We start from the raw sequence: 26,281 nt of genomic DNA, 5'->3' as shown, positions 1-26,281 counted from the left end.
TGTGTAAGTAACTCTGGGTGCATCATTAGGGTAATGCATGATCATTTATGTGCCATTTTGGTTCACAGGAATGCTCACAAACTCAATGTATAATGAACTCATTTAGTTTAGTTCATGTCCTGTGAACTCGGCACCTATCTGCCGGAGGCAAAGAAGCTGTCTAGAGAACTTCATTAATGCTTGCCTGCTTTATTATTAAGAGGACCAAGTCATCTCTGAACTCCAAATAATTCAGATCTTGCAGATGATACTAATAGGCAGCAGCGGCTTGAGTCTTCATCCAGACTGCGATGTAGCATTTAATGCAACCCTACAATTAAGTTCGCAGAAGACAATGGTTTACATTTCTTCCTGGCTTGCTGTCCTGACATGCAGGTCAGTCCTTTGCGGCCTCCTTGAAAAAAATACCAAACTTTTGCAAAGTTTCCCTAGAAGTGCCTTTTGCTGGTCCTAGGCAAGTAAGCTTGATTTAACACTTCTTTGACTTCAAGCTAAGTTTGTATGTTCATGGAGTTTTCTTGGCAGGGATACTGGAGTGGCTTGCTGCTTCCTGCTCCAGGTGGATCACATTTAGTCAAAACTCTCCACTATGACCTGTCCGTCTTGGGTGGCCCTGCATGGCATAGCTCATAGCTTCTCTGAGTTATTCAAGCCCCTTCGCCACAACAAGGCAGTGATCCACGACAAGGCTGCATATTGTCTCCCTGCTTATTTAACTTATATGCAGAATTCATCATGCAAAAGGCTGGACTGGATGAATCCCAAGCTGGAATTAAGATTGCCAGAAGAAATATCAACAACCACAGATATGCAGGTAACACAACTTTGATGGTAAAGAACCTCTTAATGAGGGTAAAAGAGGAGAGCGCAAAATATGGTCTGAAGCTTAACATCAAAAAAACTCAGATCATGGCCACTGGTCCCATCACCTCCTGGCAAACAGAAGGGGAAGAAATGGAGGCAGTGAGAGATTTTACTTTCTTGGCCTCCATGATCACTGCAGATGGTGACAGCAGTCACGAAATTAAAAGACGCCTGCTTCTTGGGAGAAAAGCAATAACAAACCTAGACAGCATCTTAAAAAGCAGAGACATCACCTTGCCAACAAAGGTCTGTATAGTTAAAGCTATGGTTTTCCCAGAAGTGATGTATGGAAATGAGAGCTGGACCATAAAGAAGGCTGATCACTGAAGAATTGATGCTTTTGAATTATGGTGCTGGAGGAGACTCTTGAGAGTCCCATGGACTGCAAGAAGATCAAACCTATCCATTCTGAAGGAAATCAGCCCTGAGTGCTCACTGGAAGGGCAGATCTTGAAGTTGAGGCTCCAATACTTTGGCCACCTCATGAGAAGAGAAGACTCCCTGATGTTGGGAAAGATGGAGGGCACAAGGAGAAGGGGACGACAGAGGACGAGGTGGTTGGACAGTGTCCTTGAAGCTACCAGCATGAGTTTGACCAAACTGCGGGAGGCAGTGGAAGACAGGAGTGCCTGGCGTGCTCTGGTCCATGGGGTCACGAAGAGTCGGACACGACTAAACAACAACAACAACAACAAAGTTTGTATGCATTTCATAAAGATGCAATACATCTGAAGAAAGTTGGCAGTCAGACACTGCAGCTCATTCTGCAAATTTCAGCAACAGACATGGTACCTCAATGGCACCGCCATGGTCAGTATTTTGTGGGAGGGGTTCAAGTGAATACCGGGAGAATTGATTAAATTGCTCTGTCACCCTAATGCAACAAATCCACTTAAAAAAGAAACTGACTCCAATTAGAAAAGTCATGGGGAAGTGCGTTGGAATGAACAAATAGTGTGGAATGAAGAAATGACTTATGAAAAGGCATATAAACAAAAGCAAATCAGGCTGGATGCTCATTGTCGTTTAATCTCCCACAAAAAAATCATAATGAATCCTCAATAAAGGCCAGATATAGTCTAAGTACTGTGTAAGCTTTGTGCAAGCAAATCAGGACGGAAACTCAATAAACAGGTTGTTTGGAGAAGCCCTATGCTCTTCCCCTAGGACCTAATTCTGCCCTCATTTCTCTTTCATAATGGATACCTCTGCTACAAACCAATACCCAATGGTGATATATTTTTTTTACCATACCGTGCATTCTGTTGGATTCCTGGAAATCCTCATCTTCCTTATTAACTTTGGATGGATCACCAGTGAAGGAATTGATGTTTGTGTCAAGATAGAAACTCAAGTTCTCATCGAATACTGTAAACAGTAGGTAGAATTCTTTGTCTATTCCTTTCTGCAGTCAAAAAACAAATATGCGTTAGGGGGGAAAAACATTTCCACTTTTTTCTTTAAGCAGGAGATCAGAATCATTACGCTAGAATCTTTCATCAATGAAATAACATTCCAGTGCTAAATTTTGAACTTTCTCTAGTATTAAATACAGAGCTATAAAATACTCTACAATAGCTTCAGGAATCTCTCCCACTCAACATTAAAGAAAGTTTGCATAGCCCTTTCAGCCTGGAATGTACTCATGATTCTAAGATCTGGATCTTTTGGTTTACAACAACAACAACAATTTAATATTTACCGTATTTTCCTGTATATAAGACTAGGTTCCCCCCCGAAAATATAATGTCAGAATTTTATAGGCATTTTATACATGGATATATCTCTCCCCCCCTCATTTTCTTAAATCGGAGTCCCCCAAAATAGGGGATGTCTTATACATGGGGGCGTCTGAAGGCAGAAAACATCCGGGAATTTCTGCGGCGAGTTTTGCTGCTTTCTTTGGTGACTAACTGTTTTAAAAGTTAATAATAATAATAATAATAATAATAATAATAATAATAATAATAATAATAATTTATTATTTATACCCCACCCATCTGGCTGAGTTTCCCCAATACAGTATTAAATATTAAAAGCTTCCCTTAACAGGGCTGCCTTTCAGATGTCTTCTAAAAGTCAAATAGTTGTTTATTTCCTTGACATTTGGTGGGTGGGTGTTCCACAGGGTGGGTGCAACTAACAAGAAGGCCCTCTGCCTGGTTCCCTGTAACCTCACTTCTCGAAATGAGGGAACTGCCTCATTAAAAACAAAACTAGAACATGTCCCTGGACTAACTGCTGTTTCACAGGTTTAACCACCTAGAAAATGACGTTCTTAAAACAGCTCCTAATTGTGCATCCTGAATTAAAAGGATTAACCAAATTGAAGGAGAAAAAATCTCTTTGACAGGATTATAAAACTAGTCCAAGAGGTTTTGGTTAGAAATACCGTATTTTTCGCTCTATAGGACGCACTTTTTCCCCTCCAAAAATGAAGGGGAAATGTGTGTGCGTCCTATGGAGCGAATGCAGGCTCCCTGGCTTCAGCGATAGCAAGGCAAAGCCTCCGAAGCCTGCGCTCCGGAGGCTTTGCGTTGCTTCCGCTGAAGCCAGGAGAGTCTGCTCTTTGAGGCTGGCGGTGGGGAAAGCAGCGCTTCCCCCATCGCCAGCCCCAGAGGATGGGGGGCAGCAGGAAGGCGTGCGACGCCTTCCCGCTACTCTCCAACCCGGGTTTGAGGCTGGCGGTGGGGAAAGCAGCGCTTCCCCCATCGCCAGCCCCAGAGATTGGGGGGCAGCGGGAAGGCAGCGATGCCTTCCCGCTACTCTCCAACCCGGGTTGGAGGCTGGCGGTGGGGAAAGCAGCGCTTCCCCCATCGCCAGCCCCAGAGATTGGGGGGCAGCGGGAAGGCAGCGATGCCTTCCCGCTACTCTCCAACCCGGGTTGGAGGCTGGCGGTGGGGAAAGCAGCGCTTCCCCCATCGCCAGCCCCAGAGATTGGGGGGCAGCGGGAAGGCAGCGATGCCTTCCCGCTACTCTCCAACCCGGGTTGGAGGCTGGCGGTGGGGAAAGCAGCGCTTCCCCCATCGCCAGCCCCAGAGATTGGGGGGCAGCGGGAAGGCAGCGATGCCTTCCCGCTACTCTCCAACCCGGGTTGGAGGCTGGCGGTGGGGAAAGCAGCGCTTCCCCCATCGCCAGCCCCAGAGATTGGGGGGCAGCGGGAAGGCAGCGATGCCTTCCCGCTACTCTCCAACCCGGGTTGGAGGCTGGCGGTGGGGAAAGCAGCGCTTCCCCCATCGCCAGCCCCAGAGATTGGGGGGCAGCGGGAAGGCAGCGATGCCTTCCCGCTACTCTCCAACCCGGGTTGGAGGCTGGCGGTGGGGAAAGCAGCGCTTCCCCCATCGCCAGCCCCAGAGATTGGGGGGCAGCGGGAAGGCAGCGATGCCTTCCCGCTACTCTCCAACCCGGGTTGGAGGCTGGCGGTGGGGAAAGCAGCGCTTCCCCCATCGCCAGCCCCAGAGATTGGGGGGCAGCGGGAAGGCAGCGATGCCTTCCCGCTACTCTCCAACCCGGGTTGGAGGCTGGCGGTGGGGAAAGCAGCGCTTCCCCCATCGCCAGCCCCAGAGATTGGGGGGCAGCGGGAAGGCAGCGATGCCTTCCCGCTACTCTCCAACCCGGGTTGGAGGCTGGCGGTGGGGAAAGCAGCGCTTCCCCCATCGCCAGCCCCAGAGATTGGGGGGCAGCGGGAAGGCAGCGATGCCTTCCCGCTACTCTCCAACCCGGGTTGGAGGCTGGCGGTGGGGAAAGCAGCGCTTCCCCCATCGCCAGCCCCAGAGATTGGGGGGCAGCGGGAAGGCAGCGATGCCTTCCCGCTACTCTCCAACCCGGGTTGGAGGCTGGCGGTGGGGAAAGCAGCGCTTCCCCCATCGCCAGCCCCAGAGATTGGGGGGCAGCGGGAAGGCAGCGATGCCTTCCCGCTACTCTCCAACCCGGGTTGGAGGCTGGCGGTGGGGAAAGCAGCGCTTCCCCCATCGCCAGCCCCAGAGATTGGGGGGCAGCGGGAAGGCAGCGATGCCTTCCCGCTACTCTCCAACCCGGGTTGGAGGCTGGCGGTGGGGAAAGCAGCGCTTCCCCCATCGCCAGCCCCAGAGATTGGGGGGCAGCGGGAAGGCAGCGATGCCTTCCCGCTACTCTCCAACCCGGGTTGGAGGCTGGCGGTGGGGAAAGCAGCGCTTCCCCCATCGCCAGCCCCAGAGATTGGGGGGCAGCGGGAAGGCAGCGATGCCTTCCCGCTACTCTCCAACCCGGGTTGGAGGCTGGCGGTGGGGAAAGCAGCGCTTCCCCCATCGCCAGCCCCAGAGATTGGGGGGCAGCGGGAAGGCAGCGATGCCTTCCCGCTACTCTCCAACCCGGGTTGGAGGCTGGCGGTGGGGAAAGCAGCGCTTCCCCCATCGCCAGCCCCAGAGATTGGGGGGCAGCGGGAAGGCAGCGATGCCTTCCCGCTACTCTCCAACCCGGGTTGGAGGCTGGCGGTGGGGAAAGCAGCGCTTCCCCCATCGCCAGCCCCAGAGATTGGGGGGCAGCGGGAAGGCAGCGATGCCTTCCCGCTACTCTCCAACCCGGGTTGGAGGCTGGCGGTGGGGAAAGCAGGGCTTCCCCCATCGCCAGCCCCAGAGATTGGGGGGCAGCGGGAAGGCAGCGATGCCTTCCCGCTACTCTCCAACCCGGGTTGGAGGCTGGCGGTGGGGAAAGCAGGGCTTCCCCCATCGCCAGCCCCAGAGATTGGGGGGCAGCGGGAAGGCAGCGATGCCTTCCCGCTACTCTCCAACCCGGGTTGGAGGCTGGCGGTGGGGAAAGCAGCGCTTCCCCCATCGCCAGCCCCAGAGATTGGGGGGCAGCGGGAAGGCAGCGATGCCTTCCCGCTACTCTCCAACCCGGGTTGGAGGCTGGCGGTGGGGAAAGCAGCGCTTCCCCCATCGCCAGCCCCAGAGATTGGGGGGCAGCGGGAAGGCAGCGATGCCTTCCCGCTACTCTCCAACCCGGGTTGGAGGCTGGCGGTGGGGAAAGCAGGGCTTCCCCCATCGCCAGCCCCAGAGGATGGGGGGCAGCAGGAAGGCGCGCAACGCCTTCCCGCTACTCTCCAACCCTCCTGTGGGCTTTTGGGGGAGATGGGGGAATTCCCCCACCTCCCGCAAAAGCAGGCAAAAGCCAGGCGCTCTTTAAAGGGGCTCCGTGGCTTCTGCTGGCTTTTCTAGGAGGTGGGGGAATTCCCCCACCTCCTAGAAAAGCCCGCAGGAGCCGCGCACCCTTTAAAGAGCGAGCGGCTCTTGGGGGCTTTTCCCCAAGGAGGGAGAAGGGACTGACTGGCCGAGTCAGTCCCTTCTCCCTCCTGCGGGCTTTTGCGGGAGATGGGGGAATTCCCCCACCTCCCGCAAAAGCAGGCAAAAGCCGTGCGCTCTTTAAAGGGGCTGCACGGCTTTGCTGGCTTTTCTAGGAATTCCCCCACCTCCTAGAAAAGCCCGCAGGAGCCGCACAGCCTTTAAAGAGCGAGCGGTTCTTGGGGGCTTTTCCCCAAGGAGGGAGAAGGGACTGACGGGCCGTTTCAGTCCCTTCTCCCTCCTGGTCGAAAAGCCCGCAGGAGTCACGCGGGGCTCCTGTGGGCTTTTGCGGGAGGTGGGGGAATTCTGCCACCTCCCGCAAAAGCAGGGAGAAGGTCTTGGAGTAGCGCACAGGCTGCGTGCAGCCTGTCCACTGCTCCCAGAGCTGGGGGGGGGGGAATCATATTTTTTCCTTGATTTCCCCCCCTGAAAACTACGTGCGTCCTATGGTCCGGTGCGTCCAATCGTGCGAAAAATACGGTAAACGTGTCTACATTGATTGGCGGCATTTTTCCAAGGTTTCAGGGAGGTGACTTTACCAGCCTACCTGAAGATCCTAAAGACTGAACCTGGAAGCTTTGTGCAGTCCCTCTAAGCTGCCGTGTTTCCTAAAGCACCTGTTACGGGTGCAGAACACATAGCCCTCCAGATGTTGGTTGGCAAAACCTGCACTATCTCTGACCATTGGCCATGCTGCAGGGTAGGGATTTCTGTGACCCCCTCCAAGGTGTTGTTGCACTCAACCTTCCTCCAGCCCCAGTCAACAACATCTGGAGGAGCACAGTTCCCCACCCCTACAAAGAAATCTCTTTTTTATTATTATTTGTGGAAGGTTTTATAAAAACAGATGATTAATCAATAAACCAATGATGAAATGTTTTAGATGTACAATTAATTACAGCTTCTGAAATAAATATAAGTATTGTAACCAGTCTTTACTGTTCAGTTCCTGGGTAGCTGTGACTACAATAAGACAACTACAGCATCTTCTTCCAGCAACCTGGGTAGCAAAAACTTCATGGGACTCGAAACAGTCATCGTTCAGTCTGAACACTTGTAATTTTCTTAATTTAGATGTGAAAGGCAAGTAGGATTTAGAAGTTCAGATTTCACTTCATCTAAATTATTCAGCGTCAAAGTCATCTTCCTTCCAAATTTTGCTCATGCTGTCTCTCAGACCTTTTTCTACAGTAAACGTCATAAAAAGTCTCTTTCCCAATTCGGACTCTGATCATAAACCATTCCATAGCACCTCCAAGGATAAAAAAGAAAGGGAGAAATCTATATACTCCAAAGCGTTGCTTTCCAGGCACCATGTTCAAGAGTAGTTTTATTTTATGTTTGACAAGCATTTTACATAGGAACTTACAATCCTTGCAAGGGAGTGGTTGATCCTTGCAACTTTCTATTTGTGTTTCTATGTCTGGGATGCAACCTAGTCAGGTTCACGTCAACAAGTGAGAAATAAAGACTCCAATATCAAATCATTTCTGCAGCATTCAGTGTATAAACAGAATCTTCAGCATCCTCCACGAATTTTGTCTAAACCCAGGGCCAACCCATGCATGAGACAAGGCGAGGCGACTGCCTCAGGTGGAAGGATCTATAGGGGCAGCAGACTCCCTTGTTATCTCATTTTCTTGTTGTGAGCTTCCAAGGGGCATTTGATTAGCGACCCTTGGAGGCCCAAAGCGGAACTAGAAAATGATTTTTCTGATCATACGTTCTTATGTTGTAAGTAGACCCAATCAATATAACTTAGTTCAGATCTGGATTTGCTTAACATGCTACCCTTTGGGCTCAGCGAACGCTCTCAGCCATTCAAAATGCATGGACCGATCAGAATTAGTACCTGTGTTCCGTCTGGTTCCAAAGTATTCTTCTTGCAGATTATTAGAGGCCCCACAAGACCAGACTGGGTGTCCATGACAGGATCATTTGCTGAATAATACAGGTAGGTGAGACACGGTGGATCATCGCCCGTTGGGCCGACACTTTCAGGAACTCTCCATTTGTATTTAAAGGTTTTGCCGGGTTTAACATAAGCCCCCGGCTTCTGGTGCCCTAAAAATAAAAGGAGGTGAAAAAGCACCCTCCCAGACGAAACTTGCGGTAACACACACAAAATAATAAAAGAAGATCATTCAAGTAAATATCCTCATAGAAAACAATGGGATTTAAATGCATAACTGTAGTTGGATCAGACTAATTTTTCTATGTGACTCCCCTCCCCCTTTTTGGATGACAAGCCGGTATCTTTCTCTTCCTCTATTTTGACTGATAGATTGTTTAGGCTGTTCTTCACGCAGCTGTGTTACCTAAGAAATTTGTACACTGCTTTAGGCATGCTTTTTTCCATTAAAAAGCAGTGTAAAAATGTATAAGTAAGTACAGTGGTATCTCGGGTTACATACGCTTCAGGTTACAGACTCTGCCAAGCCAGAAATTGTGCTTCAGGTTAAGAACTTTGCTTCAAGATAAGAACAGAAATCGGGCTCTGGCGGCATGGCGGCAGCAGGAGGCCCCATTAGCTAAAGTGGTGCTTCAGGTTAAGAACGGACTTCCAGAACGAATTAAGTACTTAACCCAAGGTACCACTGTATTGTTTCATGCCACTCTAATCTCCAAGCCGTGAGGGACTCTAGGGCTTCCTGCTCTCATCTGGTTTCCTTGGAATGAAGGTGGATGGAGACTGCGGTGTCTTTGGGATATAATATTTTATGTTAAGATATGCACAGCCTGAGCAAAGGATGGGGGAGGCTCACAGCATGGACACCCCCAAAAGATCTTGCTCCTCCATTCGTCACAGCTTTGGACCCAGAACAGAGCAGTACCCTTTCCTCTCTGCAGCTTTCAGCCTCCAGTCCTTTTCTGCTCAGCTGTCACACACCACTCTGGCAACTGTTTTCTGACCTAGCAGCTAGTTGAGGGCTGGGGAAGGCTCTGTTCTATGGCACAGAGCAACTTTGTTGGTTATGCCAGTTGTGGTGCTTAACTAGTCAACCCCAAGCCATTACCTAGGCCAAGGGACTGGTTAGTCAAGCTTGCTCTTATACATTCTACCCCTTACAGGTACAGGATCCCAAGAAATGGAAGGAACTCGGGGCATCATCCAGAATGACCCCCGCCTCAAATTCATAACAATATACATAAATAAATAAAGTTACCATCTTCATAAGGGGCTCCTTCTGACGATTTGCTGAAAGCTACGCCATGAGGCATCATGCTGTAGTTCTTGTCAGCTTTGTTGGCAAAAGTAACCAAAATTGTGTCTCCAACTTCAGCTTTGATAACTGGGCCTGGGGGAGAGCAGGGAAGAGAAATGAGCTGGATTGGGGAAGGGGATGCTGAGCTTCAAAATGTCTCCCTGCTTGCCCCCATCCCCTTGGTTAGGGGCATTGCTCAGATGGGAGAAATGTTCTCAGGGTGCCTGGCTGCAACTTCCAATGTGAGAGACTGTAGCGAGACCGAAACCAGTGCCAAAAAAAAAAAAGACTCAAAACCACAAGGCGTACCAAGTATGCCAAGGTGAGTGGCGCCTTCTGTTTGCTTCTTTTTGCGAGTAAATTTTCCATCGGTGTAGGACACATAATGAACTTTCCAATATTGCCCTCCGATTCGGTCGTCTCCTTGTATGAAGAAAGGTGCTGAGTCACTGTGAGAGAACAAAGTATTGATACCGGTTGTACAGCTGACCACAGATTTGAAATGCTCAGTTTAAAGCAAACAGGTAAGATTATGCACAAAATAGATTTATCAATTTGTTTTTTTGGAGACCCACCTTTCTTCCTGGGAGCTCACAGCTGCCATTTTAGTCTCACGGCAACCCTGTGAGGAAGGTTAGACTGAAAGGTAGCCATTATCCAAAGGCTAAATAGCCCAAGGAGGAGAGAAAGATAAAGATGATATGAGAGACATGGAACTCCTACCTAAAGCAGAAGTCCTACATCACTTTCTTTTCTCCCCTAAGGTAACGTGCAGAGAAATTAAATGCACCATGTGACAATGCCGAGTTCCATCATTTTATTTCTCTACAAGTTATCAGGGTAGAGACAAGGAGGAGTCTCAAGGCTTCTTTTTTCAACTGCACCCATTTATTGGTTTGTTTTCATTCTTATTTTTATTATGTATTTTGTGTTTTTCAGATTGTAATAAATTATGTTGTGATCTACAGATCTACAGATATAGGGCAGTATACAAATTTTTAATAATAATAATAATAATAATAATAATAATAATAATATCGAATTCTACCCCACTGATTTCAAACTTAGGTTTCTAATATTTAAGTCAAACACTCAATCTGCTATTCCACATGGGCTTTAAAAACAACAGCAAAAACCTGGTGCATATATCTGCATAAGTTAACTCAGTAACCTATTTATTGAACTATTTATAGACTGCAATTTCATTTAGGAAAAGGTAGCATACAGCATACAAAATTACAACAAGGTAACTGTTAAGTTATGGGTGAACATATCAGACGACACAGCGATTCTTCAAACAGCTCTTGTTTATTCACAGGCCAGAACAGAACTGAACTGAAGGGTTCAGCCAGCCCGCTTATATAGAGCTCCACTACAACACAACAGTAACCACTTTCTGTAACTATCCAATCACTGAACGTCTCTTTCAATCCCTTATTTGCATATGTGGACCTGAGTGAAAACTATCTACAGTATCTACTATCTATCTCCCCCTGCTGGCCCAAGGTGAGAACTTCAGTACATAACAGTAACTAAAACATCAGCAAAAATGTCAGCTTTCAGCTAAAAGGGGAAAAGAAGAAATAAATAATATCACAACACATACCTGCCAGTAGCATTTAAAGGCTGGCCTGTGAGTTTATTAAAACCACCAGGTCCATAATCCCACAAAATTCTTTCAGCGGCAATGAAGTATATTCTTTCCTGACCACTCTGTGAAGGCCTGGTAATGTTTTGACCGCAAGCCTTGATGTTGTAGAATCCCATCATACCAGCTACAGTGTAGGAAAGGACACACAAGAAGTCTTTAATTTGATCTGGTTTCACCATGCAATAATTACGCTAATGCTGTAATTTCCAAACTGGGTTGTCAGGGGGCACAGTAGCGTGCCAAAAGAGTACGAATGTCATGAATCACAAGTTGGGACAAAGGTGAGGTAGAAAAACAACAAACAAACAAACAAACAAACGGAGCCAAAATTGTCAAGGGGGTGGAGCAATTTCCCTTATGAGCAAAGGTTACAATATTGTGAAAAGGGGAAATTCCATGCTAAGGATTATTAGGAAAGGAGCTGAGAACTGCCAATATCATAATGCTGTTATTGTTAAGTTGTGGCTGAACATATCAGACAACTCAGCGATTCTTCAAACAGCTCTTGTTTATTCACAGACCCGGAACAGAACTGAACGGTTCAGCCAGCCTGCTTATATAGAGCTCCACTACAACGCAACAGTAACAACTTTCTGTAACTATCCAATCACTGAACGTCACTTTCAATTCCTTGTTTGCATATGTGGACCTGAGTGAAAACTATCTACAGTATCCCCCTGCTGGGCCAGGGTGAGAACTTCAGTACATAACAGTTATAGAAATCTGCGGTGTGACTGCATTTGGAACACTGTGCACAGCTCTGGTGGCCTGACCTCAAAAAGGTTCAGAAAGGGGTCAACTAGAATGATCAAGGCTGCAATGGAGCAACGCCCCTATTGATGAAAGGTCAAAGTATTTGGGCCCCTTTCGTTTAGAGAAAATATGAGTAAGAGAGGACGTGTTGGAGGAGTCTAGAATGATGTGTGGTGTGAAGAAAGTGGATAGGGAAAGTTTTTCTCCTTCTCTCATATTGCTAGAGCTTAGGGGCATCCAATTAAGTTGAATGTTGGAAGATTCAGGACCCAGAAAAGCCTTTACAAAGCATGTAGTTAAACTATGGAATTTGCTGGCACAGCAAATACTGATGGCTGTAAACTTGGATGGCTTTAAAAGACGCTGGAGCTGGTAATAGTAGCCCTGTGTGGGGTCTTATAAAAACCTATCAGCACCCTTAACAGGCTTCAGTAAATCTTTGGGGCAAGCCAGGGCTGTTAAAATGGCATAAGGGTGCTTTAAATGGTGTGAATGCGACCTAATTATTTAAAACGGGATGAAGTCTAGGAGAGATGGGCTGGAGACAGAGGCTCAGAAAGTATCAGTTCACTGCCATCTTTTGTCTGGACAAGTGGCTCACTGGGAGCTCTCCGTGGTGCTGCAACAATGGACCTGCCTTGCTGACTGGTATGCCTTGCCCATGAGCTCCTCCTGGGAATCAGAACACGGTATGAGTGCCAAGTCAGGTTGGTTAAATGTTGGTTTTATTGGTGGTTTCCCTCTACTGTTTAACTTGTGCTTTTACTTATTTGTTTGCTTGTTTTTATTAAATTTCTATACCGCCCTTCATCTGAGGCTCACAGTGGAGTTTGCTGTATATATAAAAAAATACATAATACAGCAACAAACCAACCAACCAATTACACACACACACACACCCCAGTTTAAAAAGCCATGGATCATTTAATTAGCCAAAGGCCTGGGAGAACAGGAATGTTTTTGCTTGGTGCCTTAAGATATGTAACAAAGGCACCAGGCAAGCCTCCCTGGGGAGAACATTCCACAAACGGGGACCCATTGCAGAAAAGGTCCATTCTCATATTGCCACCCTCTGGACGTCTTGTGAAGGATGGGAACACAAAAGGCCTCAGACTGATGATTGCAGGCTCTGGGTTGGTTCATATGGGGATTTATGGCTGTTCATAATACTTTTTAAAAAATGTTGTGCTGTTTGAAGGACTTGCTGTGGCTGCCTGGTTATTACTGCTTGGCATTTTGAGCACTTTTAAATTTAGATGCAGCCTATACAGTCCTGCAACAAACAGGCAAACAACAGAAAACATTAGTCCCAGTTGGCAGCCGCCAGAAGCAGCAATTATTATCAGTGGAACAGAGCCTGTTATTGCTATATGGCTTTTTTTTTACAGCTTACACAATACATTCCTGGAATCATTTCAAGGTTGATGCACTGTGTAGAATATCAACTTCTTTGCTTAGAAACCTTTGCTGATATGTCTCCTTTTGTGCATTTATTTCATTTTGTTCCCATGTCCTACTGTAATTCATCCTGTACCCTCAGCCTATGCACACAGTACAACTGAAACAAATGCATATCAGTTCCCTGTTTATTCATTCCACTTCTTTTCTTTTCTTTTTTGTTTCCTTGGTGTTGAATCTGTAAGATCCTTGGGGCAAAGACCTGCGCTCTGCTCTGTACAGCACTATCCACACCGGTGCTGATACAGTGGTACCTTGGGTTACTTAATCCGAGGTACCACTGTATATAAAATATTACTAGCAGTAGTAGTTGTTCTGGCCCAACTGCAACGTCTATTGACCTTTCTCGAATGGTGCATAGATACCTTGTATGTGATGATCGACTTGACAGGTCAAAAGCCACTTCCCAGCATTCTCTGCCATCATTTCTGCTGTCACAAAAGTGGCTGGAAAGAGGCTGATGACATCCATCCTGTGGCCTCTGCTAAGCAAAGTATGGCCGAAGAACTGTGCAGAGTGAACGTCGATCTCGGTCCCCATCCCAAACAAATGCCAGGACACCAATTCACCAGCGCACATCTCCAGGTCAGGGAGGTTTCCAAAAACATAACCGTTAATTGCTGGAAACATATAGCACAATATAAGAAAAGATAATCCATGAGTTACAGGGATATGAATGACAGGAACATTCATTTTAAAATAGCTAATGTGTGCCACATTTGAGATTTTCCTTCTTTTTCTCTATTTCACTAACATAATGGAAGCTTCAAACCAAGTCATCATCACCCTTTCCCCCTTTGTTTAAAGATAAAGAGTGGCTGGGGAAACCCAGCCAGATGGGTGGGGTATAAATAAAAAAATTATTATTATTATTATTATTATTATTATTATTATTATTATTATTATTATTATTACAAGAAAGATATGAAATTTAAAGGTGAAAGAGACAGAAGAAGAGAATAAGAAAAAGAAAACCAAGAAAACCAAGGGGACATGAGATAAAAGGAAGAAAAACAGAGAAGGGAAAAGTTGGGCAGTTGGAAGAGGTCCCCATGCCTGAAGATGGGGCTAGAGATGGATTCTGGGGTCTAGACACTGACAGCTGTGGGCCAGGAGTAGATGTCTGAGGTGAGCACAGAGTTATGAGTCCAGAGGTCAGCGCCAAAGAGCAAGATTGCCTCAGAGGTGGTGGACTCTCCTTCATTAAAGGTTTTAAAAGCAGAAGCTGGATGGCCACTCTTGTGGGGTTGCTGTAGTAGTGACTTTCCTGAATTGCCAGGGGTTGCACTAGATTATCTTTGAGATCCCTTCCAATTCTATGAATGGAATTCAACATAGCACTAAGCGGGGCGTTCAGGTGGAGAAGGAGATCTGCTCATGCAACAAGACTTTCCCACCTTTTCTCCCTCTGCTGCACCTTTTCTTGTGCAGCAGAAAGTCCTGTTGCACAAGCGAACCACCTCATTCCATGCATTCAACAACTTAGTTGCATCCCACCCTACGATTCTAAAGACAGGACAAGGTGAAAGGCAGGAGGCAGCATTTAGGAACAAGCCAGCTGTCAGAACCCAAGAATACAGGAAGACACCAGAGCTCAGGGACAAGCTTGCTGCTCAAGCAAGGCGCAACTGGAACAGGGAGACCTTCAAACTCCTTCCTGCCCAGGGGGATCCTATGGACAGCCTGCCTGATGGGGTCAGTCCAGGGGCTGAGGATGCTAAACTGCTCAGATTGATGCTGAAACTTGCAGTTCAGGGTTTCACCACAAGGAGAAGCTGCGCACAAACCCAGAGGCCCTCCATTCAAGTCCTAGGGACTCATGGCGAAAGGCAGGGGTCAGCAAACTTTTTCAGCAGGGGGCCGGTCCACTGTCCCTCAGACCTTGTGGGGGGCCGGACTATATTTTGGAAGGGGAAAAAAATGAACAAATTCCTCTGCCCCACAAATAGCCCAGAGATGCATTTTAAATAAAAGCACACATTCTACTCATGTAAAAACACCAGGCAGACCCCACAAATAGAGATGCATTTTAAATAAAAGGACACATTCTACTCATGTAAAAACACACTGATTCCCAGACCGTCCGCGGGCCAGATTCAGAAGGCGATTGGGCTGGATCCGGCCCTTAGTTTGCCTTCCCATGATGAAAGGCATTTCACAATGGGTTGCTTGCCTAACCTCTGCTTTTTTTCCGATAGGAGCTGCTGAGGTGACTCAAAGCTGAGGAACCTGCCTCAGGATTGAACTGAAGGCACCTAATCCAGCTTGGCCTGTGTTTCAAGCTGTGGGTAGCAGACGAAAGAGGCGGCATTAATATCCTGACACAACCCCAGACTATTTCCTCTCACAAGGAAAGGAAGAGGAGCAGCAGCAATTAGAAATTTGCAACCAAATCTGGCAGCAATTGCAAAACAAGCGTTGTTCTTCCTGTCCTGCAGCACAGCTCACCGTGCATCTTATTGCTCAGTTGGAAATCTTCGTCCTCTTTATCCACAGTGCTGGGTTCCAAGCAGAAGGTATTTATATTTTCATCCAGGTACCAGCTGAGATTTTCATCTACGATGCTGAACATGAGAGCGAAGCTTTTTGTGGCATTGGCCGCTGGCGCTGAAGCATCATCTAATGTTCCTAAGAAAGCAAACACGTAAAAGTTTGTTTTTTTGTAAACCCTTTAAGTTAATTTATTTGGAGCCACTTCACATGTTCTAAAAATTCTTGCCTTGAAATCAATCCCCAGTAGGAAATCAGTGTGCAGACTCAAGGCCTAGGTACATATTATGTACGTGAATGATGTTGTTAGCAATTGCACAGGGGGACTCTTTAAACTTACAGACCAAGAACATGGGATAGGCCTGACTCGTGAGCAGCACAACAGTACATGGGGAAGGGCCAGGGCCGGCCCATCCATGAAGTAAGGAGAGGTACCTGCCTCGGGTAGCAGAATCTACAGGGGTAGCAAACCCACCTCCAAGGAATGCATCACCTGCTGCTGTATTTATACTCCAGATTTATTTTTGGAAAAGCTCTTTGCTGCTTTCAGCATTTATACATTCATAGAATTGTACAGTTGGAAGGGATCCCGCAAAGGTCATCCAGTCATCCTGCAGTGCTGGCATCACAGCTAAAGAACTACAACTAATCCAGAATGCGGCAGCTAGACTGGTGACTGGGAGTGGCTGCTGAGACCACATAACACTGGTCTTGAAAGACCTACATTGGCTCCCAGTACATTTCCAAACACAATTCAAAGTGTTGGTGCTGACCTTTAAAGCCTTATAAGGCCTCGGCCTAGTATACCTGAAGGAGCGTCTCCACCCCCATTGTTCAGCCCAGACACTGAGGTCCAGCACTGAGGGCCTTCTGGTGGTTCCCTCACTGTGAGAAGTGAGGTTACAGGGAACCAGGCAGAGGGCCTTCTCGGTAGTGGCCCCCTCCCATAAGATGTCAAGGAAATAAACAACTTTTTTGACTTTTAGAAGACATCTGAAGGCAGCCCTGTATCAGGTAATTTTTTCATGACTAATGTTTTGCCATTTTATATGTAAGCCGCCCAGAGTGGCTGGGGAAACCTGGCAAGATGGGGGGGGGGTATAAATAATAAAGTTGTTGTTGTTGTTGTTGTCACTATAATAGAATCGCTGACAGGTGGTCATCCAACCTCTGTTTAAAAGAGTCCACCACCTTCCGAAGCAGTCTATTCCCCTGTTGAACAGCTCTTACTGCCAGAAAGTTCTCCCTGATGTTTAGTCAGAATCTCCTTTTCTTGTAGTTTGAATCCATTCTACTTTCTGGAGCAGCAGAAAACAGCCCTTCATATATTTGAAGATGTCTACCCTATCGCCTCTCGGTCTTCTCTTCCCCGGGCTGAACATACCCAACTGTCCGTATCAACATCCTTTGCAATAATTGCACTTGTGTGTATCTGCTATAGACAGAACCAGCTAATGGGATGGATGGGAATGCATTGCTCTCCTGCCTTCCCAGCACCAGACTTCATTGCAGCTTCCCAAGAGGGACAAGGCAGTGGGGAGCTTGGCATGGTGTGGGTGCGGTGGCAGAGTCAATCTGTTGCTCCTGCTGCTGCTTCCACACTGCCTAACTTCCCACTGCTTTTCCCCTTTCCTCTTCTTCTCAGTAAGCAGCAGTGAAGCATGGCGTTTGGAAAGCAGGAGGGCAATGGAACCTCACCTGCTCTGGCTGCAGTTGCCATGAAAAATCACAATAATAATAATAATAATAATAATAATAATAATAATAATAATAAAAAATAATTTATATCCCGCCCTCCCCAGCCGGGCTCAGAGTGGCTAACAACAGTAAAAGTAAGCACAGCATTCTAAAATCAATTCAGAATCAAATTAATGGCAACCATTGGGCTAGAGTTCTGTGTGGATTACCAAAGGAGGGGGGGGGGTCAGGCTGTGCCTTGGCCAAAGGCCTGGTGGAACAGCTCTGTCTTGCAGGCTCTGCGGAAAGATGTCAAGTCCCGCAGGGCCCTAGTCTCTTGTGACAGAGCGTTCCACCAGATCGGGGCCACAGCCGAAAAAGCCCTGGCTCTGGTTGAGGCCAGCCTAAACTCCCTGTGGCCTGGGACCTCCAAGATGTTTTTGTTTGAAGACTGTAAAGTCCTCCATGGGACACACCAGGAGAGGCGGTCCCGTAGGTACGAGGGTCCTAGGCCGTATAGGGCTTTAAAGGTTAAAGGTAAAGGTAAAGGGACCCCTGACCATTAGGTCCAGTTGTGACCAACTCTGGGGTTGCAGCGCTCATCTCACTTTATTGGCCGAGGGAGCCAGCGTTTGATCCACTTAAACCTGATCCTGTACTCTACCGGGAGTCAGTGCAGCTGGTATAGCACTGTGTGAATGTGATCCCGTGGCGAGGACCCCGTAAGGAATCTTGCCGCGGCATTCTGCACCCGCTGGAGTTTCTGGGTTAGTCTCAAGGGCAGCCCCACGTAGCGTGAGTTACAATAATCAAGTCTGGAGGTGACTGTCGCGTGGATCACAGTGGCTAGGTCAGGGCGAGAGAGGTAAGGAGCCAACTGCTTAGCTTGGCAGAGATGAAAAAATGCCATTAAAGTACAGGAGCACAGCAGGTAAAAGAGATATGAATTTTGAGGGGTCAGTTAAAAAATATCTTCAAGTTGGCAGGTCAAAAACCTGCTGGAAGAGAAAACTCTTTGTAAGGCTGCAATTCAGGCTTTCTGAGAATACTCTCTCCTTTCCCCCACTCCCCAGCTATCAATGGGACTTGATGGGAGGAAATGGTTCTTTTAGATATCTTGGCCCAAAATTGTTTAGGGCTTTCAACATAATAACCAGCAGTGTGAATTGGACACCAGAAATGGGCTAGGCTACTCAGAGGTCATGCAAAGGTACAACTGCTGAACGTATCAGAATTTGTGGATGCAGACCTGAATTTTTTAACCAAATCTTGCTGCCACAGAGGCACTTGGCATGACATGTTCCGTACCTTTTCGACAAACCACCAGCGGCCCAATTAACCCAGTGCTGATATCTTTTGGCGTGTCGATATGCGAATGGTAAATCCAAGTCAGGCACCGTGGATCTGCCGGTGTAGGTGAAAACTCATCTGTAACCAGCCATGTATATGTATAATTGGAACCAGGGAGAACAAAATCATCAGCCTTGCTTTTGCCACCTGTTCCATCTCGGTAGAGGGCTCCTGAGGAGGAACGTAAAAAAAATAAATAAATTGAAATTCTTTGTGTGCCCTTTTAGACATCTTACACATGAGCATTTTAGTTTGTACTCTCTCTCTCTCTCTCTCTCTCTCTCTCTCTCTCTCTCTCTGTTAAAGTTGCTTTGATCACTTTTGCAAAAAGAGAAAAGGTGGGAAAGCGGCTAAGTAAATATAGGGCAGCACTCAAGTAGGTTTTATTCAGAATAAACCCACTGAAATTAATGAACGTGGCTGTGATGTGAGGTTAGGCACCATTGCCCTGCCCCAACACCTGATACTGGTATAAAAATATTTGGCTTTTGCACAGCCTACTGTACGAAGGCAAGAGTCACATTTATTACTCCGCCCACTTTTACTTCTGGCCCCGCCCACCACTGACATGTGACACCCCCCCTCGAAGATTCCCTGTGAGGGAATGTGGTCCTCAAGCTAATGAAGTTTCCACACTGCTGGAGTAAATGAACTCTTGGTCTGACCCAGCAGGCCTCTATTACATTCCTCTGCAGACAAATTGATGTGAGCCCAGATCTGAACCGAGGCCTCCTCTGTCAAGTTTCCAACATGCTACCTGAACCACTATACTGGCTCCCAGGAGTAATAGAGGAAAGAGATAGAATCTGAAACAGCAGATGAGGAAAAGCAAATCTTTGTTTTACCTTCAGAATCTTTCTCGTAGAAGACTCCGTGTGGATGTACAGAATAAGGCCGGGAAGCAAAGTTCTTCAAATGAATAATAAAAGTATCTCTTTCTTCGGCTCGCAGAACTGGACCTAGAAAACCCAGCCAAGATGGTTTGGGGATCTCCTGGGAGTACGTGTCGTCTGTGAATTTTTTGAAAATTGCTTTCTTGTAAACCCGACCTATCCTGTTGGGGCCTCTTCTCACATAGACAATTGCTTCTCTGCAGTAGAAAAGGGGGGGGGCGGTGAGTTTAAGTTAATTTTCAATCCATGAATCATATGGAACAGATGAGGAAGATGAGATTTGAAACACCAACAAAAGCACTCCATGTGTGGGAACCAATCAACTTATGTAGGGGACAGGTAAACACTGAATGTCATCATGTGTCAGGCTGGTTGCCCAGGAACGTACAGTGGTACCTCTGGATGCGAACGGGATCCGTTCCAGAGCCCTGTTCGCATCCTGAAGCAAATGCAACTCACGTCCGTGCGTCTGCGTGGGTTGCGATTCGCTGCTTCCGCACATGCACGTGATGTCATTTTGAGTGTCTGCGCATGCACGAGCAGCGAAACCCAGAAGTAACGCACTCTGTTACTTCCGGGTCGCCACGGAGCGCAACCCGAAAATATTCATCCCGAAGCTACTTGAATCCGAGGTACGATTGTACAAAGACAAGGGAATGTTTCTTACTGTCTGCTTTTTATTCAGTATTTACAGGGAGAGGCTATAGAACCCAGCCTTTCGGATAATGGTGTTGTCCCGAGTGAATCTCCACCCCTCGCCTCTCCCACTTCCTCATTCGTCAACCTCGTTGTCTCTCCTATGGGTGCTGCTACGTGCCCTCTGCCTTTGAGCTCTTTGCTCTCCTACTTTCAAGGCTCGCCGGGTTCTGGGAGAGGGGTGTGTGTCTGGAATGCTTTCTAAAGACACTGTGTCTGTCAGCTGTTGCCTGCCTGGTGCTTCCTCCTCCTCCTCCTCCTCCAATCCCATTATTTCCCAACTTTCCTCCTCATCTGCCTCTGAGCTGTGACCTTCCTGTTGTAAATCTAAACTGTCTTCTTCCTCCTCCTCCCTGGAAGGGTCAAGCTGGGGAGGCGGTCTCCACCATTCCTCCTCTGCCCAGCTCCTGACATCATGATACCATTTCACTAATAATAATACAGTCATACCTCATGTTACATCCGCTTCATGTTACATTCTTTCAGGTTACGTCCTGCGGTGATCCGGAAGTATCGGAAAGGGTTACTTCCAGGTGTTGCTGCTTGCGCATGCACAGACGCACAAAATGACGTCACGCGCATGCGCAGAAGCGGCAAATCACAACCCGCGCGTGTGCAGACTCGCCGCTGTGGGTTGCGTTCTCTTCATGTTGCGAACATGCCTCCGGAACGGATCCCGTTCACAACCAGAGGTACCACTGGAATAATAATAATAATACAGTGGTACCTCGAGTTAAGGGACGCGGGTGGCGCTGTGGGTTAAACTACAGAGCCTAGGACTTGCGAATCAGAAGGTTGGCGGTTCGAATCCCCCCAACAGGGTGAGCTCCCGTTGCTCGGTCCCTGCTCCTGCCAACCTAGCAGTTCGAAAGCACGCCAAAGTGCAAGTAGATAAATAGGTACCTCTCCAGCGGGAAGGTAAATGGCGTTTCTGTGCGCTGCTCTGGTTCACCAAAAGCGGCTTAGTCATGCTGGCCACATGACCCGGAACCTGTACGCCGGCTCCCTCAGCCAACAAAACGAGATGAGCGCCGCAACCCCAGAGTCGGCCATGACTAGACCTAATAGTCAGGGGTCCCTTTACCTTTACCTCGTGTTAAGTACTTGTTTCGTTCCGGAGGTCCATACTTAACCTGAAACTGTTCTTAACCTGAAGCACCACTTTAGCTAATGGGGCCTCCTGCTGCTGCCGGAGCACGATTTCTGTTCTCATCCTGAAGCAAAGTTCTTAACCTGAAGCACTATTTCTGGGTTAGCGGAGTCTGTAACCTGAAGCGTATGTAACCTGAAGCGTATGTAACCTGAAGCGTATGTAACCCGAGGTACCACTGTACCATTTTACACACCTGCTTCAACTAAACATTAATAAGCAGCACAGAGAAAATATGTGAAATGCTGGCAACATTGAGTTAGGTCTTGAGAGTGAATATTTGGAGCCGTTTTCCCCATTTCGTGATGACTTTTCTTTCATTGTCCCATAATGTAAACTAGATCTTGTGAAGCAGCAGCCATCTCTTGTTTGTCTTATCAGCCCCCCCACACCTGGCAAGCGTCAATATGTACCTTGCCCTTTGCATGGCACATACATTTCTTTTGCAACTCCCGGCCCTACAGGGCTGTAACCATACATAGGGTGTAGGCAACAAACACTGGCTAATGGAGTGGAAAAAGAGGCCATTATGAATTACTTCACAATTCAATTGCAGAGGCGACTTCGCTGGGAATTTTGACTTCAGTAGCTTAGCTTGCTTAATTAAGGGCCCCTCGATACATCCTTTTTATTGCACATTCACAATGATTTGTGCTCTGGATTCTGCCAAGACACAATCCTACTTTCAACACTGTGCCTGAAAAGGTTTCAGGGCAGCAATACTTCCTGCTGTAATCTTGTAACTTTTCATTCTGCAAATTGACCTCTGGACAGCAATTATGTTGTAGCATAAGGGGAAGCGTCACACAACAGCTAATAAAGCAGACCCCCACACACACCTCTAATACACTGTCATTGTGCCAACAATCAGGGTAGCCATACAGTGGTGTTAAGTTGTGGGTGAACATATCAGACGACACAGCAATTCTTCAAACAGCTCTTGTTTATTCACAGGCCAGAACAGAACTGAACTGAAGGGTTCAGCCAACCTGCTTTATATAGAGCTCCACTAGAACGCAACAGTAACCATTTTCTGTAACTACCCAATCACTGAATGTCACTTTCAACCCCTTATTTGCATATGTGGACCTGAGTGAAAACTATCTACAGTATCCCCCTGCTGTGAGAACTTCAGTACATAACAAGTGGTACCTTGGGTTAAGTACTTAATTCATTCCGAGGTCCGTTCTTAACCTGAAACTGTTCTTAACCTGAGGTACCACTTTAGCTAATGGGGCCTCCTGCTGCTGCCGCACCACCAGAGCACAATTTCTGTTCTCATCCTGAAGCAAAGTTCTTAACCTGAGGTACTATTTCTGGGTTAGCGGAGTCTGTAACCTGAAGCGTATGTAACCTGAAGCATATGTTACCCGAGGTACCACTGTATTTCAAAAAGTGAAAATCTGGACACAAAAGTTGTTCAGCTGTTTTTTTTTGGCCAAGTTGTTTAGCTATTTTTGCAAAATCTGAAAAAACAACAACACATTAAGTTTCTGAGCTATTTTAAAGGAAATTCGCCAAAATCTACACTTCCGACATGGGTTGCCATACGTCTGGATTTTCATGGACATTCCAGCGATTTCTGCTGTTTCCGACGGCCGAATCCTGGCTATGTCCGGGAAATTCCGGACGTATGGCAACCCTAAACATGTTGCAGAATACACCTACAATAAAACACTAATCTGGAAGGGAGCGTGAGTAGACTTGTCTGGTCTACATTTGATCTGGGGAATGTCTGCAAAGGACTGGTTAGTGCTTTGGAATTCTAAGAATTTGCTACATCCAACACTGCAAACCCTATTGGTCATGAAAAACCAGAAGCAAACGCTATGCAACAACATTTTAACATGCAACAAAGAGTTAAAATAAACTTAGAAATTCAACTTTTGAAGCCTTTTGAAGAAAAAAAGCACTGAAAATTTAGTGCAGATACATATAATTGCAGAAAAGCTTCTACCATCACGTATACAAATTGTTCTGTTTATCCATCTCAAACCACTCAGATGAAGCCACATTTCATCACTGTTATAAAACCTGCGCCTTCCAATGATTTTGTCTACAAGGTTACTTGCAAACACTCAAGCCTATGTAGAAGTCATTATTTCTCCACGAAGCTTGAAGGCCACAGCAGGCTCTGAAAACATCAAAAACATCAGATGCTTGGCAATCAATAAACGTTTCATAAAGCATCCATCTCCTTTATGCATTGATAATAGGAGCTTTTCTTTTTTTCCTATGCAAGCATATACATGCTTACTGACTCACAAGCAAGTCCCATTTACTTTAATGTAGCTTGCCAGAAGATCGTCTGTAGAATGCCAGCATTGGGTGCTTCTAGACTCACGTTGCACAACTAAAGTTGACTTGGTGCTCTTGGGCAACAACCGCCCCCAAGCCCAAATCTGACTTTCTGTGATAAGGAAAGTGATGGCGGAAAGGCACTGGGGAGAGTGGGGTGATGCTTGCTTGTCAAAATAAATGCTTTAAAAGCTCGTATCATCTAAGCTCCCTAACATTCTGCAAACAGATTAGGATAAATGATTGATACATAGGTTGTCTGGTAGTGACCTTAATCTCTCAAAAATGGTTCTCTTTCTGTCCCAGAGATTTATGCCTGCATTCCGAAGAATTCTGAAGAATTGTCACATGTGAATCGCCATGCAAGTGCCCCCTTCTCTCTGCTTACACCAGTGGTGTCCAAACTTTTTTCAAAGAGGGCCAGATTTGATGAAGTGAAGGGCTGTGAGGGCCGACCAAAGTTGCTCAGCTTTTTTTAATGATTGAAGTTATTGAGGGATTTTTAGGATTAAGGTAGTTGAGGGTTTTTTAGGATTTTACCCCAGGAAATAAACTAATAAACTGCCACAGGGGCCGGATTAAACCTACTGGCGTGCCGGATTAGGCCCCCGAAACGGACTTTGGACATGCCTGGCTTACACCAAAGACCCTTCTCAGAAATCTATATTTGGGGTGTGAATGTGTGTGGGGATCAGCAGGGCCACAGTTCAAGGTCCACTTTAACACATTAGTGGCTTGAAACGCAGCAAAGTCAACTCCCACTTCCGCTGTGTTTCAAGTCAGACCAGAGAGGGGGCAGAGATATCTTCACATTACCTGATTTCTTTCCCCACGTCAAACTCCAACTCACTGATGTTGTCTGCGCATGTGCTATCATGTGCGCATGCGCAGCCACTGCCTAAAATTTCTGCACCACAGTTTGATTTGGGCTTCTGTCTTCAAATCAAATGGAAGCTGGTTTGAAGAAAAGCGCAGCCGTTGTGAGGACCGAAGCTCCCGCCCAAAAATAGTCTGAAAAGCACCACCCTGAGTTCATTGGGACTTACTTCTTAGTAAGCGTGTTTAGATTGCGATCTTTACTCCTCCCGATACAAGTACGATAGCTCAACCATAAATACATAATCATCTTGGGGCGTCTAAGTCAAATGCAGTTGAATGGCAGTTGCACTGTGGTACTGAAGCTTAGGAAAGTTTGCGTTATTACAAAAGGACCGCAGCACAGGTCTTGACTCCCCTCCAAATCCCTTGGAATTTAATTTAATTTAATTTAATTGCTAAGTGTGCAGACCTGTAGCAGTGCGCCTTAAATGCACATTGCAACTGTGAAACGATGGGCAGCCTAAAAAAACTCCTCGCATTGCCGTTTGAACCAGCCTATGCTGCTTTCCGGTGCATTTTAAGGTCGCTTCAAAAACTTGTTTCATTGCCCAGACATGCTTCTTTGGAGGAAACAAACAAACAAGCAAACAACCTGGAAAGCACTGAGCCCAATATGCATCATGTGGGCAAGTGTGAATTAACTACTTTAAAAGCGACAGTAGAAACTCAGAAGACAGGGACTCCTGCTTTGACTTACTCATCCTCTGTGAGATTTTGTCCTGTGATCAGATTCTCGCCGCTCGGCGCATAGTCCCAGTTCTCCTCCACAATTCCAAGGTAGTATGTCCTGGTAGCCGCTTCTGCTAAAAACAAATGCCAGAAGATTAGGCTGGTTAGAAGGCAGGCAGCTCGCTTCACGAAAGACATTTGTGTGTGTTTTTGTGTGTGTGCAACTCAAGCGAGAGGCAGCCAAAGTGCGCTCACCTCAGCCCTGCCCACTCACATTCCAGCTAGTCAGACAGGAGGCAATGGACAAAGCCCTGCCCCTCCCAGGCAGCAATTTGGGGCTGATGAGGGCACAGGCCAGAAAACTTGAGCCAGCTGGCCGAAAAAGGGCCTGTGGTGTTGGGTTGCCATGGCGACGAGCCTCTTGCCAGGCTTTGAAGGCCCGCGTGTGTGAAACTGTGACTTAGTGTTGTTTGTCCCTCGAGCTAAATGAAGAGAGCGCTTTATTTGTAAATTTGGGCGATTTCCCCCCCCCCAGCCGTTCGTACTGTATGAAAAGGACGGTGCAAAAGTGTTATAATGGGGACTTTTTGTCTTCTTCGACTCCTGTCTGTCTGCAGGATGGTACACTGACACGCTCTGACAAGCCTCTCCTTGCTCTGTTTTCCAGTAAGCTGTGATCCTAAATTGAACGCAACAGTGCTTGACTTAGTGTTAATTGGCGAAACTTAGCTTATTTCATGAATTTGTGAGTTTATGGCAAATCTTCCCCTCTCCCAAACTCATAGCAATATTGTGCTGTGACAGACTGCATATAAATTGACGTCCTCAATGGGCCATTAGCCTGATCCCGCAGGCTCATATTACGTCCTTATGTTCTTAATGTGATTTCATACATGGAAGCAAACACGGAAGTTCATTCACACATAACT

General features: G+C 47.0%; 2 protein-coding genes across 7 annotated transcripts in view; both read right to left on the bottom strand.

Moving 5' to 3' along the window:
* Positions 1–25,614, bottom strand: part of HEPHL1 (hephaestin like 1) — a 160,239-nt gene extending 134,625 nt beyond the window's left edge. For 2 of the 6 annotated variants that reach the window (XM_053385614.1, XM_053385611.1), the window contains exons 1-10: positions 25,381–25,614; positions 19,613–19,857; positions 18,726–18,938; positions 15,699–15,878; positions 13,616–13,870; positions 10,995–11,163; positions 9,698–9,837; positions 9,350–9,481; positions 8,035–8,246; positions 2,119–2,269 (exon numbers count right to left, since the gene is read on the bottom strand). In XM_053385614.1, the coding sequence (XP_053241589.1) occupies positions 2,119–2,269; positions 8,035–8,246; positions 9,350–9,481; positions 9,698–9,837; positions 10,995–11,163; positions 13,616–13,870; positions 15,699–15,878; positions 18,726–18,938; positions 19,613–19,857; positions 25,381–25,550 (1,867 nt within the window). In that variant the 5' untranslated portion in view covers positions 25,551–25,614. The remainder of the gene's footprint in view (positions 1–2,118; positions 2,270–8,034; positions 8,247–9,349; positions 9,482–9,697; positions 9,838–10,994; positions 11,164–13,615; positions 13,871–15,698; positions 15,879–18,725; positions 18,939–19,612; positions 19,858–25,380) is intronic. The other 4 variants (XM_053385610.1, XM_053385612.1, XM_053385613.1 and 1 more) reach the window with 3 other exon arrangements.
* Positions 6,998–7,685, bottom strand: LOC128412562 (small integral membrane protein 4-like). Its single transcript, XM_053385640.1, has one exon. The coding sequence runs from the start codon at positions 7,532–7,534 to the stop codon at positions 7,322–7,324; it is 213 nt and encodes a 70-aa protein (XP_053241615.1). The 5' UTR covers positions 7,535–7,685; the 3' UTR covers positions 6,998–7,321.
* Positions 25,615–26,281: the final 667 nt, after the last annotated feature.

The sequence above is a fragment of the Podarcis raffonei genome, chromosome 4 (genome assembly GCF_027172205.1).
Source record: "Podarcis raffonei isolate rPodRaf1 chromosome 4, rPodRaf1.pri, whole genome shotgun sequence".
NCBI classification, from domain to species: domain Eukaryota; kingdom Metazoa; phylum Chordata; class Lepidosauria; order Squamata; family Lacertidae; genus Podarcis; species Podarcis raffonei.
This window is presented reverse-complemented; position numbering and strand designations above follow the sequence as displayed.

Bases quoted from the DNA above. Each gene is read 5' to 3' on its own strand.
- LOC128412562 (XM_053385640.1), bottom strand. From the start codon at position 7,534: ATGCTTGTCAAACATAAAATAAAACTACTCTTGAACATGGTGCCTGGA.